This window comes from Diabrotica undecimpunctata, chromosome 3 (assembly GCF_040954645.1).
Source record: "Diabrotica undecimpunctata isolate CICGRU chromosome 3, icDiaUnde3, whole genome shotgun sequence".
NCBI classification, from domain to species: domain Eukaryota; kingdom Metazoa; phylum Arthropoda; class Insecta; order Coleoptera; family Chrysomelidae; genus Diabrotica; species Diabrotica undecimpunctata.
The window spans coordinates 39,712,087-39,728,929 of NC_092805.1; the positions used below are offsets into that span (position 1 = coordinate 39,712,087).

The window sequence follows — 16,843 nt, forward strand, 5'->3', positions numbered from 1 at the left end:
TCAACAATAATTGTCCTTTGGTAGTGACCTGAGTTTTCTTTTAGATTGTTAATTTTTATAACGGTTACTATTGGTTTTGTGCTTAATTTTATTTTTCTAGAACAATGTAGTCTATGGTCGCTGCCTATTCGAAATTTATACTGACATCTTTTATTGTAGCAATCTTGTTGGTTAGAATGAAGTCATTTTCATTCTTAGTGGTTCCATTTGGTGCCACCCAAGTCCATTTTCTGTTTGATTTTTTCTTAAAGAATGCATTTGCAATAGGCATGTTTTGGTATTGTGCAAACTGAACAGTTTTTCTCCCCTTTCATTTATCTCACCGACTCTCCCATGACTTGTTTCTTAGCGTTTCTCTTTCCCACTTTGGCATGAAAGTCACCAATTTAATACTTGAAGTGACTTTTATTGTTATTTAATGCTTCAGTTATGTTACTGTAGATTTCCTCTATTTCTTCGTCAGTGTGAGTAATCCTTGGGGCGTATATTTGTTTAATTTGTATATTTTATCTCTTTGATAGTTGTAAGGTTAAGCTAGCTACTCTATCCGAGATACTAGTTATTTTTACTTCTCTTGTTGATAAAAATCCAATACCGCCTGTGATGCCCGTTGATGTTTCTCGGCAGTAGCTCCTCCTGACGCTAATTCCCATAGCTCTTGGGGGCTGAATTTTCTTTAAAGTTCAAAACTGTTTTTTGGTTGTCGATATCTCGGAATATGCAAGTTGGTCTTGCATATTGAATGTTTTTTGTCATCAAATTGACCAAAACATGCGCTTTATAAATAAAATTTTCTATCTAAGGTATTTCGAAAGATTAATCATTTTTTGCTCTTTTTTTATAATTTACTCATCTATATTTCGGGATCTAATCTTTTCCGGCGGAAAAATCTCAGATTCAAACTCGGCACTCCGTCACTACATGTTAAGATGTTACATTTTCGTTTAAAGTGAACATATAATCACTGTAAAACCAATGTTATGTCATCGAATGCCATAGTCTGTGGACTAGTACTCATTTCGATGCGCATCGCCCCGCCTCGAATTTTCCCATTGGCTCTTGACCTGGAAATCCCTATTTATCGCTCGAACAGCGCATATAAATATTGGCGATTTTCAGGTAAGCCAAGTCAGTCCCTCACGGGCTCTCCGAGAGCTTAGTACTCTTGGGGCGCTGCTTCCTGCATTTAATTTCCATACTCTGTGACTGAGATATTATTCAACTACAATCTGATGTTTTATTTCTACCTATATTTTTGTCATGTAAGAAATATCTTGTCTTTTTTAAGACAAGCCATCAGAAGAAGAATATTTACAAGTCCATACCCAGTAAATGGACTTGGGTAGAGGAGCTCTCGACTGCGATATTCGAAGCCCTCTACAGAGCACTCGGAGATAACAGAAGATGGTTAGACCCTTAATTGTTCCCCCGAGGTGACAGTTACGAGCACTTGCATTTTGCACTATTTTATATCGGATTACACCCTGCACCCTATTCATCAGACTCGCGATAGGTATCAGTTCTCATCTCAAATCTCATCATTATATCACAAAATCATATCTTATTACTAAGTTTTTTATCGAAGATATTAGAATTTGGCTACGAATATTAAAAGATTTATTAGATAAAATGCATATCTAAATAAAAATTTTTATTGATTGTGATGACGATGTTTATACCAGTATAAGCCGATCATTTTCTACCATTTCTTCTACAAAAGAGAAAAGTAACGAGAGAATCTTATAGTAAAATAACACTAAATGCGTTTGAATTGTCAATATATTTCAGCTATGTTAGGTTAAATCAAGACAAGGTGCAGTATATTAGATAAAATATATTAGGGACAGACTAGTTACTATTTATTTTAGTATTTCATTCTTTGCCGCAGCGAAAATGCAGCGTTTTGCAGATAAAATATATAATATGGATTACTGAGCACCATGCGGTTGCATAAAAAGTAAGCCTTGTCTTTGGTAAACCCTGTTATTTGATTTTCTTTTGATTTATTTTATTTTTTGTTTGTTTCTTTTTTCAGAAAAAGATCTTCATCATAATCTGCCTCGTAGTAGCTCTCATCATTCTAATAATAATATTATCGGTAACATTGTAAGTTGACAAAGGGTATCAACCATAAACAAACTTGTGCAAATATAATGTACAAGTGTATTTATCTATTCAGTTTCTTAGATATTGATAGCACAGGATTTTGATGTTTAGCTATGATAATAAGGAACAAAATGTACACACAAATTATGATATGTGATAGTTCTATAAAAAATTCGACTATTTGATGAAAATGCTCTTCGGGATGTTTTTATTTTCAAGTAGAGGTCAATAAGGATATCAAAATGTATTTTCATGCGTATACGCCGACACGAGATTTGCTGTTCTTATATACTTTTATTCAAAATTTGTCAAGTATAATGTTGAGATGTTAACAACGATAAGTAAATTTTTTTACTGGTACAGCTGAATGCGGAGACACTTCTAGAGAGTTGGTAAATATGGACTAGTACTAGTACTGCATCCTTTTTTTTTGTCGGCTTATTATAGCAATATAATCCGCAAATGCGCATATTTGGTAACATCTTGCGTTTATACAGATATCTAATTATCTAATGCTGGCTTCCAAAGTTGTTCTTGGAATAAATCTTTGCGCTTGTCGTTTGGTTTCTTCGTAAAATTTCCTGGTCCTTTATCTGTTGTTAAAGTCTGTTATTTCACTTTTCTATTTAACATTTCTCTGTTTTTACTCCTGCATAGTCTCGTTGCATCCCTATTTTCATTCATATGCTCTCTTATTTAATCGGGAATTTATAAATATTTTTGACTAGCTGTGTTTCTGGATGTTGGCATTATTGATCAAACCATTCTACGTTTCTCTATATTTTCTCCTACGTTTCTTTGCTATGTCCTACTGAATGATGATCTAAATCGCACTTTACGTCTCTATAGGTTCTAACGTCTGTTATTGAGGTAGTTCATGTTTTAGTTTTAATCATCTATCTGATTAAATTCATTAGTACCAGGTACCCTTTTTAATATACTTGTGGAGGAAACATGTACTTGGTTTGCCATTGCAAATTGTTCTAATCTTATACCGCTCTTGCTGGTAATATCATGTAAACTATGATTAACAAAGATAGAGTTCCTCGAGAGATTCTGTGGTGGACACTCAATAAAAAAGTCCCCGGTGAATATGCAAATATTGTGAGAGACATGTATGAAGGAGTAACAACTAGTGTTAGGAGAGGTGTGGGAGAGACTGATAAATTTGATGTGAAACTAGGATTTCACCAAAGCTCGATGCTTAGTCCTTATTTATTCTCAATAGTTTTGGATGAAGTAACAGCGAAACTACAGAGTAACATTCCGTGGCGCTTGTACTGTTAGTAGGAAATAGTGAAAGCGACTTAGAACAAAAGCTGGAACAGTGCAGACAAGCTCTTGAGGAAAAAGAAAACAGACTATCTAGCATATTGATGTAAAGATGGAGTTATTACAAATATAATGATATCTTTCGATGGTGAAATGATTGTGAAAAGTAATAGTTTTAAGTACCTAGGATTGGTATTACAGAGCAATGGAGAAATAGATGGAGATGCATGCACTAGAATTAGGGTGGGATCGATGAAGTGGAAGGAAGCGAGTGCTGTGTTGTGTGACAGAATAATTTCAATGAAGCTGGAGGGAAAAATCTATAAAACAGCCATAAAACCAGCTATGATGTACGTGACTGAATGTTGGGCAGTTAAAAAGAAAGAAAGTCACATGCATTCGTGTGACGGAAATGAGACTGGTTAGATGGATGAGTATAGTTAGAAAAAAAGGATAAAATTAAGAATGAGTATATTAGGGGAAGTCCAGGGGTGGCACCAATTTTTGCCAAACTGGTAGAGCATAGGTTAAGATGATTTGGTCATGTTCAACGTCGAGCCGTTAATCACCCAATATCTGTTGGTTACTGGAGAGAAGTTTCCATAAAGAAGATTTGAGAGGAGCAGCTTAGGCAGGACATGTCGATAAAGGAGATTGATATTGATATGGCCCAAGGTAGAAAGTTATGGAAAATGTAATGTCTTTGCGGTAATGCTGTCTTTGTTCGATGTATGCTGTTGTGCATGGACAGGTGGCTTAAGTTCATGGTTTTAGTTTCTGTTAGTATTAAAATAATTCGTGATTAATGTCATAATTGTGCAAAGATCCAGGGAATGGACTGTACTTTGTATTATTTTTAAGCTTATTTTTCTCTGCTAATTATAACTTATATTGGGATTGATTGAAAATATCTATAATCGATATGTTGAGAGTTCAATAGAATTTCCTCGAATTTTTATCATCAAATCTCTGTCATCGGTTTTTGTTTATATATGCCAGTTATATAATTTTTGGTATAGATTAAAATAATCGCATTTGAGTTTGAGTTAGTTGACTTTCTCTATTGATTCAATGTTTCTTTTGTTTGTTTTGATAATTGATGTCAATTCCTTGTAGCGGCGTTATTTAGAAACTTTGATTATATTAACCAATAATGATATACTAGAAAGTTTATTTAATTTTTGATTTATGGTAAAATTTTATGTGCGATAAGATGCTACCTGTGCTATCAATAATTAAGGAACACACACACAACGGGTATAATGTTTTAATAACCTTCAAACTGTTTTAGGAAATGAATACAGTTCATAATGTTACAATATATTAATGGTATAAAGAATAATGTGCCCTTTCCTGTTTTTGTTTTGTTGTGGCATTTTGGATATTTTTTTAACCACCACCCAGTACCAGTAGATTGTTGCTGCCCAAACCATCCTCAACATTTCCAGACGACCACGTTTTTAGTTCGATTTTATTTTCAGTTCGTTTGAGATTAGAATTTTATTCTCTAAAATATTTATGTTATACCGATCTGTAACTAGCGTTTTTAAAAAAGTATATATAGATTATACAAATGAAAAAGTGTCCCGCGAGGATGTGATCCTCGGGATATGCGAAAAATATAATTACATAGCTGAGGGTAGTGTATTAATATGAATTTAAGCAATAAAAATGGTTGGTATACTGAAATATAGAAAGGTAGAAAGGACATCAAGATGAGTAGGTGCCAAATATGTAATAATTGTCTTGGTGAACTCTTTCTATAACCGCATTCACATATTTTTAAACACTATTTTAAAATACAGACTTTAGAGGTTTGTGATATTTTGGCACTTACTTTTTTTGATTCTGTCCAGATATGTATTACACCATGGATTAAATCACTTAATAATATTAGCTAGTATTTCGCATTTACTGTTTAATTTTTGTTTAATATTTTTTAAATCTCTACTTTTGATATAAGTTTATATATCTGTCTATATTTTAAAATAAATAAAAAGTTAATAAAAAGAAATAAAAATTTAAATAATTTTTTTCTAATTATCTGTGGGTATGTAGGGCCTGACTATATGAGATCAAAATATGGGATACAGGTGATGCATTATGAATCGCTTTTAACGGAGAGTTTAAAAATGATTTTGTACTAAAGTTCGTTAACGAATATATTACAAAAACTTTTCTTTTGAAGATTAAATCTAAAAATTCGAAGAAACTTTATTTTCAAGAGGTAATAGAATGGAATAGTTTAAATGGTTAGAAAGAAATCACAAATAATAATGTCTTGATAAAATATTTAAAATACATAAATGTATTTTAATGTATTATTGGAACTCGACTTTCTCGTCTTGAGTTTTGTAACTTAACATGTTCGTTGGATGGGTTTTTTGGCATCGAAAAACATCTTATAATTTTATAATTTTTTTAGCTACCTCGTACTTGGATAATACATTATTTGCTATAGTTATATTAAACCGTGAAAGATGCTCTCTGGTGGTGATTATACTTACCAGACACTGTAGACTCAGGCGGCATCTACATCTGCTTGGATTGGCGGATGGTCCACGTTGCCGTCTATGTGATGATAGGTAAGAAATCTCCTCACATGTCCACTGGAAATGCTTCGCACTGGAATATCAGAGGTGGCAGATCCTGGGTTTGCCTTTTATTCAACTGAGCCAAATGAGCCAACTGAAGGAATTACATTACATTACGTTACATTTACCACCACAACTACCATCAGATTCTTTAAAATGTGCGTAAAGACGCTTTGCTTTATTCCGGACCATTGGACCAGTCGGAGGCAACCTTTCTCTGGTCTCCGATCCATAATTACAACTTCACTTCAATTTTTCTATTGCTGGATGACGAACCTAAACATTCTGTTTGTTTACATTCTCAAAACACCGACCGCGGCGAAAGTGGCTTACCTCAAAGGAACGGTCGAGCCCAACAAACAACGCCGATAGCTTTTGAAAACACAGTCTAGTCGTAGTTTTTTATTTAGGTATATGTATGTAGATGTACCGATTCGATCCGCGAATAAAGAAATCTTAGGCGGCGAATATAGGAATTGGATCGCATTTTTTGAATCCGCGAATAGTAAAAACGCGAATTAAAGGAACATGGAGGAAAAAGTTAATAAAACCCTTATAGTCCTAAATTACTAAATTATAGTGTGAGGGAGAAATAAATGGAAGAGAAGTTTTTAATAGTAAGCTAAATATGTTAGCTACACTAAAAGCTAAAAAGATCATTTTTATCAGATGTATATATTTATGTGTAGGACTTTTGAATCTTATATATATTGCAACATGGAGCGTTGTTCTAAAGTGACTCCTCGTATTCCTATATTTTAATCTCACAATAATAATATTAGTAGTTTGTGTTTAAACAGAGCTAGAGAATATATAAAAAATAAATTTATTTATAACAAAATATATTATAAAAAGTAAGTCTCAATATCTCGTGCAACGCGAATAAAATAACTTTCTTACATTTCATTATAATTAAAGTATGATGATCTTCCATTTTGTCCTGGGTTTTAAATACCTGTCTATAATTGGTGCATCAAAAATTAGAATTTTAGACTTTTCATAGTTACATAGAGAGTTACATCAATAACAGAATATGAAATTCTATAACTAATATATGCCACTATATTTCATATGACTGAAATCGTTTTTCACACGACACCTATTATATAAAGTAAATTATATTATACTTAAAGATAAAATAAATATAATCGTTACTCAAATTCAAAGTACATATGTGTCAAATGAAAGCTCTCAATTAGAGGAACAATCTACATGTATAATCCAATTTTACTAACCCAGATAATCGAAAAAAGATTTCAAGTTCTAACGTTCAGTAAATGGTGCCCATACGAGCCATTTCGTTCTCCCATATTTTACAAAAACTTTCTTTTGGTCTTTTGTCCTGCATTTTACCATCTAGAGCTCTTCTCGACAGTCTGTCATCATCCACCCTTACTACATCACTGCCAGTCGAATCTCTGGAGTCTAACGAATTCCAAAATGGGTGTTTCTTTAAACAGTTGGTAAAGTTCATGATTAAAAGTATCTAGAACTTCATATATCATTTTCGGTGGTGGGTCCAAAGATCTTTTTGTCCGAAATCTCCTAACTTTCTTATGTTTTCTGTCGTACAAAAATATTATCTTTTAATTATTTCTATTTTTACAAAAGTTGGCTAAGAATGCTAAGATTGTTTCAGTGATCATAGAATTGTCAAGCAAATAGTAAATGAATGCAAACGTATACGCATTTTATTACTTTTTAGGTTATTTATTTTTGTTTCATAACCCCGTCACCGTTCACTAGCAACGTTATAGGATACGGGTAAATTTAGAGCTTTTATATGACACATAATTTGACTTGGACTGACTATTTTGTTTATTTGACTTCTAAGCATAGTACTATACGACAAAGCTAAGTGGCAACTTTGGTCCACCTAGAAGTATATGGGGCCATTTTACTTCGACGATTTTGAACGATATTACTACTCACATATTCTATCTATTTAATGCTCGACCTTTTATGCCCAGTTTTATCAACATTGTCCCTTCCAATCGTTTCCTTCTTAGAGAGATATTCCACTGCGGCCTTTTCAGATCTATTGTGGTCCTCCAGTCCTATATAACACTCCAGCCTGACCCTTTTTAAAAAGTCTAATAGCTTCGAGACTGTACCTTCCATGTAGATATTTGCCGGTGGATTTTCTTCTCCTAATACAAAGAACCGCACATTTGCCAGACTGTCGAGGTGACAGAATCTTCTTCGAGGTGACAGAATCTGCACAGGTCATCATCTGATAACCCCATCAGCTTAACCCTGCTACGGTCTCCTAGTTTATTTAGGGCATACATACAATCCCATACTAGCTTAGAATTGACCTCTACAGAATTGAGTTCCTTAAGCGCTGCCTGACTGTCTGTGAAGATGGCAACTGAACGGAACGTTCTTTCCTGCCTTTCTATTTCTTCCAAGCAGTGATGGATTGTCGGTATTTCCGCCTGGAAAACTATCACATCCTTAGATAGACTTACCGGGAAATGTATCCCTTGATTTGTCCCTACTATGTCGACTCCCATACCCCCCGATGTTTTTAAGCCATCCGTATACCAGGTAGCAGCAGCTTGTATCGGTATACCAATCATTCCAGTCTTCTGTGCCTGGTATCTTAATTGTGGACTTATTGTTAAAGCTATATCTCGTAGCTATTGCATCTCGACAGGTTGTCCCATCACAATATAGCTTTCTGTCAGCACCATGCATCTGGCTTATATGTCGCTGACTATAGATTAATTTGTGCATCATTGATCTGGCTTCGCCCTGTATAAAGATATGTAGCTTTCTGTGTGGTTTTCAGAATGTGAGTGTTCCATGTATGATTCCAAGCGTATGATTAAAATACACCACAAAGTATTTTGTTTCTTTGGCGAATAAAATCTCTGTTCCTCCCAGCACCGGTGGTTTTAGGCTTTATAGTGCTGTTTCTTGGTGAAGATGACGTTTGTATTTTCTGAGCATTGACTATCAGTCTCTCTTGTTCACACCAGTCGTCAATTATATTTAGGGCTGCTTACATTCTCTCAGACACCACATGGGCAAACCTGCCTCTGACAAGGAGCCTCTGCTATATCGTCAGCATATCTTAGACAGTAAAAGCCTGTGGACAGATTTCTGAGGAGATCATCTACCAAGGTTGCCCAAAGTAGACGGAATAGAACTCCTTCCTGTGGACAGCCTCCACCTACTTTTGCTTTGATGGTTGCTTTACCCAGGGTGTATATTTTTGTCTTATTCTCTAGGGATGCCCTTATCCATCTGCATATTACCGCAGGTCCGCCTCGTCTACTCCTAGCTCCTATCAAAGAGCTGGTTTAACTCAGATTTGTTGTTCAGGACAATTTTAATAACAGAATAAATCAATCCAGTAAAAATACATAAATGATAACACTTGTTATTTTTTCTATCAATCTTGTAATGAAATAATACTGTACAAAGTTTGTTTGTTCTATTGCTTTGGTGAAACTCTCTTTAGAAAGTATTTTTCTAAATTGTCATCGATCGTATAATTTATGATTGCTTAGAAAAAAAAATTATACATTTTGGTATTGTGTGCAATATTCTAATAAATGTAAATATATAATAAATATCGATTAGTTACCAAAATGTATGTAATTTTTATGAATTAATTGAAGCTGGAATATTTAGAAGGCATGGCTTGATACCGATGTACGTTTTATATTGTTTAGCGAAAAAATACGCATGGATTTATATAGCATAATTATTTATACCTATTAGCTTATAAGCAATCTAATAGAATACAACAAAAATAAAAAATTTTAATGAAAAATCTTCAATGTGCCATATAAATACATCATCAAATTAAATACTAATTCTTTTAATTTTATTTTCCTAATGACGTATATAGTCGTCAGAAGAAAATGTCAATTTTAGGTCGCTAAAAAAGATGCAACAAAGTTTACCACTTTTTCCCCCGGGCTTTCCCCTAAAACCCCCCACGTAGAGGGTGAAAACGGAAAAAAATCGATTTACCACGAATCTGTCCGCCATAGACAAAATGTTTCAAATAAAAAATGTACCTAAGATAATTTGGAACACAAACATTTATTAGCATTTTTTGTGTAGAGTGAACCGATTTCTCAGAAACAATGATTGAAGCGTTCGGCGATTTTAAATGGCAGTTACGCACGCGAAATCAATGCTCAATAAATTTTTTATCAGCTCGACGGTAAAAATTCAATATCTTTTGATCCGAGTGTCATATCCACAAAAATCAAGATGCATTTTAAAAGTAAAGAGTGCAGCTTTCGTGTGCAATTTTTGTATTTGTCGCAAATGAATTCAGTTTTTATATAGCTGTTAAGTAAATAAATGTGGCGCGATTTTTGCCATTTTTTATGATTTTCATGAGTCATCAAGTTTATTTATTGAACAGCTTTATAGAAACTGACATTATTTTCGGCAAAATACAATAAGTACATACGAAAGCTTCACTCCTCGCCTTTAAAATGCGTTTTGATTGTTGTCGATAGGACACTGTGATCAAAAGATATCGATTTTTTACCCTCTAGTTGATAAATATTTTATTTAAAATTGATTTCTCGCGCGAACTGACATTTAAAAAAAAGTGCTAATAAACATTTTTGTTCAAAATGATCTCAGCTACATTTTTTATTTGAATCATTTTTTTCCACATCGTATAGATTCTAGGTAAATCGATTTTTTTGCGTTTTTACCCCCCTGCGAGGGTGATTTTAGGAAGAAGCGCGGGGGTTAAAATGGTTAAACTTTTTTGCACCATGTTTGGAGTCTCAAAATTGATATTCTCGGCGAAATCAACTTGTTCGTATGATTTTTAGGGGTCAAATCTCTGACGACTGGAGTATATATTGTTTACCGAATCATGTCATAAATGTATGAAATTGGGGATCCAACCTCTCGGATATCTCAATGATACTTTGTCTTAACATTTTTGAAAAAATTGATATTGTTGTTATCGTAAAGATACTCCTATCTACCTAATGACTACCTCCGATAGGAACATGATCAGTAAAGTAAGTGTAAAAACTCCCCAAAGTTTTAATGAGTACACAAAATCCATAAACATCAACAAAACTATACCTTATCTTGTAGTAAAATAATAGTCGGTATCAATCCATTTCTTCTATCAAATCACTCTACGTTCGCGTGAACATTTCTTTCAACCAGGATCGTATTATAAATAAAACTGTAGATGTCATCTTTAACTGCAAGTGTAGATATATTTACAATAAAATTATCCACCAAGTATTAAGTAATTCATCCACCCTATCGATTTTTATTATTTTTATTGCTTATATTTTATTTTTTGTTACTAGTTACTTAAAATATTCTGCTGCAAGTAGATTTTAGAGTATATAGAAAATAGTTAATCGAAAAAAGTGTCTCTACTTCAAGCTTGTATACTTGTGATATGTGAAGCTTTGTTTGTAGTGATAGACTACTTCAATTAATAAAGGTTCACATACTTGTGTTCTTAAAACGGGTACAAAATGGATCTATTGTTAGAATTTAAACATATTGTTAATGGTGCTGCATTTATTAATTATTTGACTGGTAGTAGGCATTCATTATTATACTGTTGTTAATAGACGCTTTAAGACTTGGTCAGAAGTTCAAATGTTCAAAAATAATTTGAAACCGTTAGCTAGAAACAGGTGTTTAAGCGATTTTGATACACATACTTTTTAAACTGTACAACTCAAATCATCTTGATTTCATCTTAGAGTTCTTATAATTGTACAATCTCATTCTTCTTGAAGTGTTTTGCGGAATTTAACTGCCAGAATGACGATTTGCACCTTACTACATTGGTCGATTGTTTGCCAAATTGTACAATGAAGGAATTAAATGAGTAGTAATAAAACTAGTCTCGGTATGTAGGCGACATTTTTAGATATAACGCGTAAAGAAATGGGGCTTTTTATGCAGCATATGTTTCAACGATTTAAAGACGCTAACGTATACATACAGCAGACAAACGCTGGTGTCGGCCGGTAGGGAATGAAGTATATGCGCGATATATCTCGGATTATCTATTTCAACACGCGTTTGGTATATGCACAGGCACCGTTAGAATCTTTAAACTATCTTCTTCTTTAAGTTCCATCTTCTATCGAAGGTTGGAAATCATTTCTATGCGGACTCTGTTGACTGCCGCTCTAAAAAGTTCTGCACTACTGCATTCAAACCATTCCTTTAAGTTCTTAAGCCAGGATATTCTTCGTCTTCCTACATTTCGCTTTCCTCGGATTTTGCCTTGCATAATAAGTTGTAATAATACGTATTTTTGCCCTCTCATCACATGTCCTAAGTACTCAAGTTTTCGTCTTTTGATAGTTAATATTATTTCCGCCTCATTTCCTATTCTTCTAGTTACTTCCAGTTGAACTATACGGTATTACAAATATCACAAATCATTCAACCGTGCATAACATAAATTAATAAAAACGGTCTATAAGCAAAAATTGAAGTGTCGTCTCTTTATGAGTTTAAATAGTAATGAACTTACGAAAATGATCGATATATACTTATTCTCGGAAGTAAGAGTGATACGTTGTACTATTTTAGGTAAGGTATGCCCAAGATAGCGATGAGCCGCGAAAAAGATATATATATATATATATATATATATATATATATATATATATATATATATACCCGACAACGCATGGATAGGATAGCTCAGACGGTAGTATGTCTGACTTCCAAACAGAAGGCCGGGGATCGAATCCCAGCGCTGGCAAGAACATCTAGATAGTTTACATGTCTATAGGCCCCAGGTCGATTCACCTTGAATAAAATGAGTACCTTGGGAAAAACTAGCGGTAAAAAGAGCAGGCTACTCTGTTATATTATTAACTCAGCATATTATTATTATATCACAACGTTACAACATTGCACAAAAGTGATCGGCAAATGTTAGAGAGTAAATAAGCACATATTAGAGATCTTTCTAATTGGCGAATATGGTTTAAGATTATAACGGTACATCAGTTCAAGCTAATATGAAGAATAGTTATAATAATCAGAAAGGTCATGAACGAACAAACACTGTAGGAAGAACATCGGTAGGTTCTGTTTCAGATTTAACAGATTTGTCGATTCAAAATACTAGCTGATGTGTCATATATATTTAATAAATTAGTGACAAAATGTTCGATTTTGATAGTTTTTGCACGCGAACTTTTCTCTGCCATAGTAAAAATTGTCGTAATTTATGAAACAGCCATTTCATAATTTCTGGCTAATTGCAAACAGATCTGAGCATTTCTAGACAACGAATTGTAAGCATCTCCAGCTAATTGAAAACCGCAGTGTACGCTGAGTAGAGCAAAGTATAATCAAGTCTATATTACGTTTTCAAGCTCATGTTAGCATTTCAGTATTAATTTTTCATATCTTAGTTTTCGCTTTTATATTACTAAATAAAAGTATGTATGGTCGAGTTACGTTCAACACGCATTAACTCAACCAGTTAAAATATAACGTTTAAATATATCTACCACATTTATAGGTAAAATGGACATAATCGTCATTCAAGGTTATGGTATGTGTCAGATAAAAGTTCGTAATTAGCTTATTAATTTAGGCGTATCCTCCAATTTTTCTATTGAACGATTTTCGATATCGCAAAAAACTACTTACATTTGCATTCATTTACTATTTAGTTGCCAGAACAAGAGAAACAGTCTTAGCAGACTGTCAAAATATAAACAATTGAAATATCGATTTTGACGTTGTGAAGCCTTCAAACTGACACACGACGTGCAGACCGACGTGCAGAATCAACAAGTATTCTTTTCCGTCAAGCTCATATGACTCAAATGTTTATTGAGTCTACATTGTCCATTTAGCAGCCCTCCATCACCCCGACACTCTTTCGATTGTGGGTCAGTCAGTCGGCTGTGAATTTGTCCGAATGTCTCTTAATGAACTCTTTCGTCTGTCTTAATCCTGGTACATTTCTCCAATATTCCAATGACTTATTGTGCACCCATTTATCAGTGATTGCTGTTTTGCGTGTGTTCGCAACACCAAAGCAGGGCTCCGGGCCAATTAACTGTCCCTTCTCGGGCCAGTTTATCACCCTTCTCATTTCCTACGTTGCCTTCACGCTAGTATCAGTATAAACCAACTTCCAACCTGGAATGGAAAAAAAAATCATATTTGTCAATTCCTTAACGATGACAAATGTGAATGTTGTGGTTAAGTGGTTATTTTAGATTCTTTCGCCACTGTTTACTAGCAACATTGGAGAATATAGCAAAATGTTATCGCTAATTGAGGACTTTAATTTGACTTATCCCTTGACCTTGAGAGACGATATTGCTTATTTTACTTTTAAGTATAGTATACTTAATTTCTCTTTTTTTTTTAATTAAGCGCATTAAAAAATAAATTAAAATTTTTATTATATAGGGCTGAGAATTAAATCTAAAGGTTCTAATCATTTCAGAAATGCAATTATATATGAACTCTTTTGTTGTTATTTCTTGACAAAAAATTTCAAGCTTGAAGTGAGCGTAGAATTTCTCAAGAAATTAAAGTAATAATTTTATCTATTATTTTTAGTCGCAGCATTAAATGTACAAACTGTTGTATCCAGCAATATCACTATGTATAAGATCACTTATTTCAAACATGTTTGCGTTTCTTTAATTTCTTGTAGAATTAGTTTAGATACAGTCGATCATCTCAAAATGTGATGTCCAGTAAGTATATTTCACATCACTACTACCAGTACGTATTTTCTTACGGATTAAGTTGTTAATACTCATATACTTGTTATTCTCTTGAGGGAGATTTTTTTAAAGATAAACTTTTGAAGTCATAAACTCGGAACACTGTGATAAACAGATCTAAGATTATTTCAGTTATAAAAGTTTAGTTTCAAGGATGGTGATCAGCTTATTAAGATTTCGAAAGGTCTTTCGTAAAAACGTTTTGTTGTCGCTCAATCTGTGCGATAAGTCTTGAAGGAAAAATTCTAGACTCGTCATGAAACTTGGTACAAAGATTCCTTTTGATCTATGAAAAATATTGAATTTTTCGTCAATAGATTAAAAGTCATTAGAGTTACAGATAACTCTGGATAGGATGTGTAGTATTGAAACTGAAGTGAAGTTATACATTCGGCAAAGGCTTTCGTTGCGTTCAAAAATTATGTCGGATCCTTCAATACTCTATTCTACCGGTTTGGTGAAAAGAAAAGTGCAAAATTTAAAAGTTTTTCTCTAATGAGTATCAAAGGAGCCGACGGAATGATTTAAAGTAACAAAATTTACCTCTAACTGAAGTTAAAAGGTTCTACGACCTCTCTAACTGGAATTATCAGTAACTTTCATTGGTAAACTTTGACTCATTGATACCAAATTCCCTTCCTTGGTGCGAATAATCTATATAAGTTTTAAGTCACTAGGATTTTTCGTTTAAGACTAATGGCACATGCAAGCAAACAGAAAACGACACGACTTCAAGAAGACCTGTTGGGCCCTTAATAATTATTTACAAAACTGGCGAGGTTATGACTTCAAAAACATTTGATTATTTTGTATTAGAAGTAACTTGTAGGTTTGGTTTTATCTTTGTGCTTGTGATAAATTCACATTATGAAAAACACAGTTAACTTTCCAAATTATACTTAATGGTTTGACTACTCGTTCTGTCATTTAGGTAAATATTTTTAATACTAATAATGGTAAGATTGCACGATTTTTCAGATCTAGGACGAGATATGTAACTCCAGTCGCCCGTAGAGCATGTTTTTAAAGCCACTGCTGTAATAATACACTTTTTATTAGTCACATGTAGAAAAGTCCCTGTATTAGTAGTTATACAAATATCTAGTATGGCTGAGAATTTAGTATTTATGGAATTGGTGGTCACCACTGTGTTTATAAGAAAATAGTCAATGTGGCATGTTCCGTTGAAACATCAGCTTCAGTAGAACAGTAATTTTAAACTAACCACTTCAATGTGGAAATAATTTGTATACATAACTAACAGAAGGTTTATTGCTAACTTCCCATTAGGTGTAATAAAGAAGACCTACAATTATCAGTTTGTCCATTGGCAATTAAAATTGCATTTTTAAGATTGATTTCCAGTATTTCAAGTTAATCTAAATTTTTACGTTCTGAATGTTTACTTATTCTTTGTTATAAAAACTGTTTTGTCATCTATACAAAATTTAAAAGTTTTGCTTGAATTCATGGCTCTCTTTAATCAAATTTGACTTAGTTTGACCATTGATAAAATGAAATTTGTGTTTCGTTATCCGTTTTGTAAATTTCTTCCTGTCTGATCTATGTATACTTTTGGTTAGGTGCCAAAGCTGATCCAGAAGCGATAATGTTGTTTCAGCGAAAAAAACCAAGTTTACTATATTCTGAGAAAATTCAACAGTGTTATGTTTGTGAGTATGAGTGTTATTAGGAATTTTGTTACAAATTATCCTAGATTGCGATTTGTGTCCATTTTCCTATTGTAAACCCATGTTCTTCTATTGTTTGAATTAGTTACTTATTCCTTTTTAGCTTGCTTTCTAGTGGTACTTGTTATATTTTTATCTATTAAGCATATTTATTTTACTACTTTTGTATTCATTGGATATTTTGGCTTATATAGACATAGAAAACTACAATAGCCTAATTTTTAATTTGTATAGTGATAAGAAATTAATTCGAGAGTGAGTTTTTTACTCGCTGTCCTAGTATACCTTGTTTGAAACAGGGTAACGTAAGTATGAAATAGACATGTACTGTGCAAAATATATTGTTTGACATCCATCATCGCATATGAGATGTTTTATGACCTATCATTTTATTGACTTTTCTGTTATACTGTTTAATAAATTTATATATTAGTTAGTCGCA

At 33.3% G+C, this 16,843-nt stretch overlaps 1 protein-coding gene across 5 annotated transcripts in view; it reads left to right on the forward strand.

Moving 5' to 3' along the window:
- Syx1A (Syntaxin 1A) overlaps window positions 1–16,843 on the forward strand; it is a 526,136-nt gene that overhangs the window by 479,692 nt on the left and 29,601 nt on the right. For 4 of the 5 annotated variants that reach the window (XR_011950302.1, XR_011950303.1, XM_072525770.1 and 1 more), the window contains 2 exons: window positions 2,036–2,106; window positions 4,670–12,586. The exons of the other annotated variant lie outside the window; for it this stretch is intronic. Coding sequence is in view for 2 of the 4 variants with exons in the window: in XM_072525770.1 (XP_072381871.1) it covers window positions 2,036–2,106; window positions 4,670–4,676 (78 nt within the window). In the remaining 2 variants the exon portion in view is untranslated. Of the gene's footprint in view, window positions 1–2,035; window positions 2,107–4,669; window positions 12,587–16,843 lie in introns of those variants that run through there. 5 annotated transcript variants of the gene reach the window in all.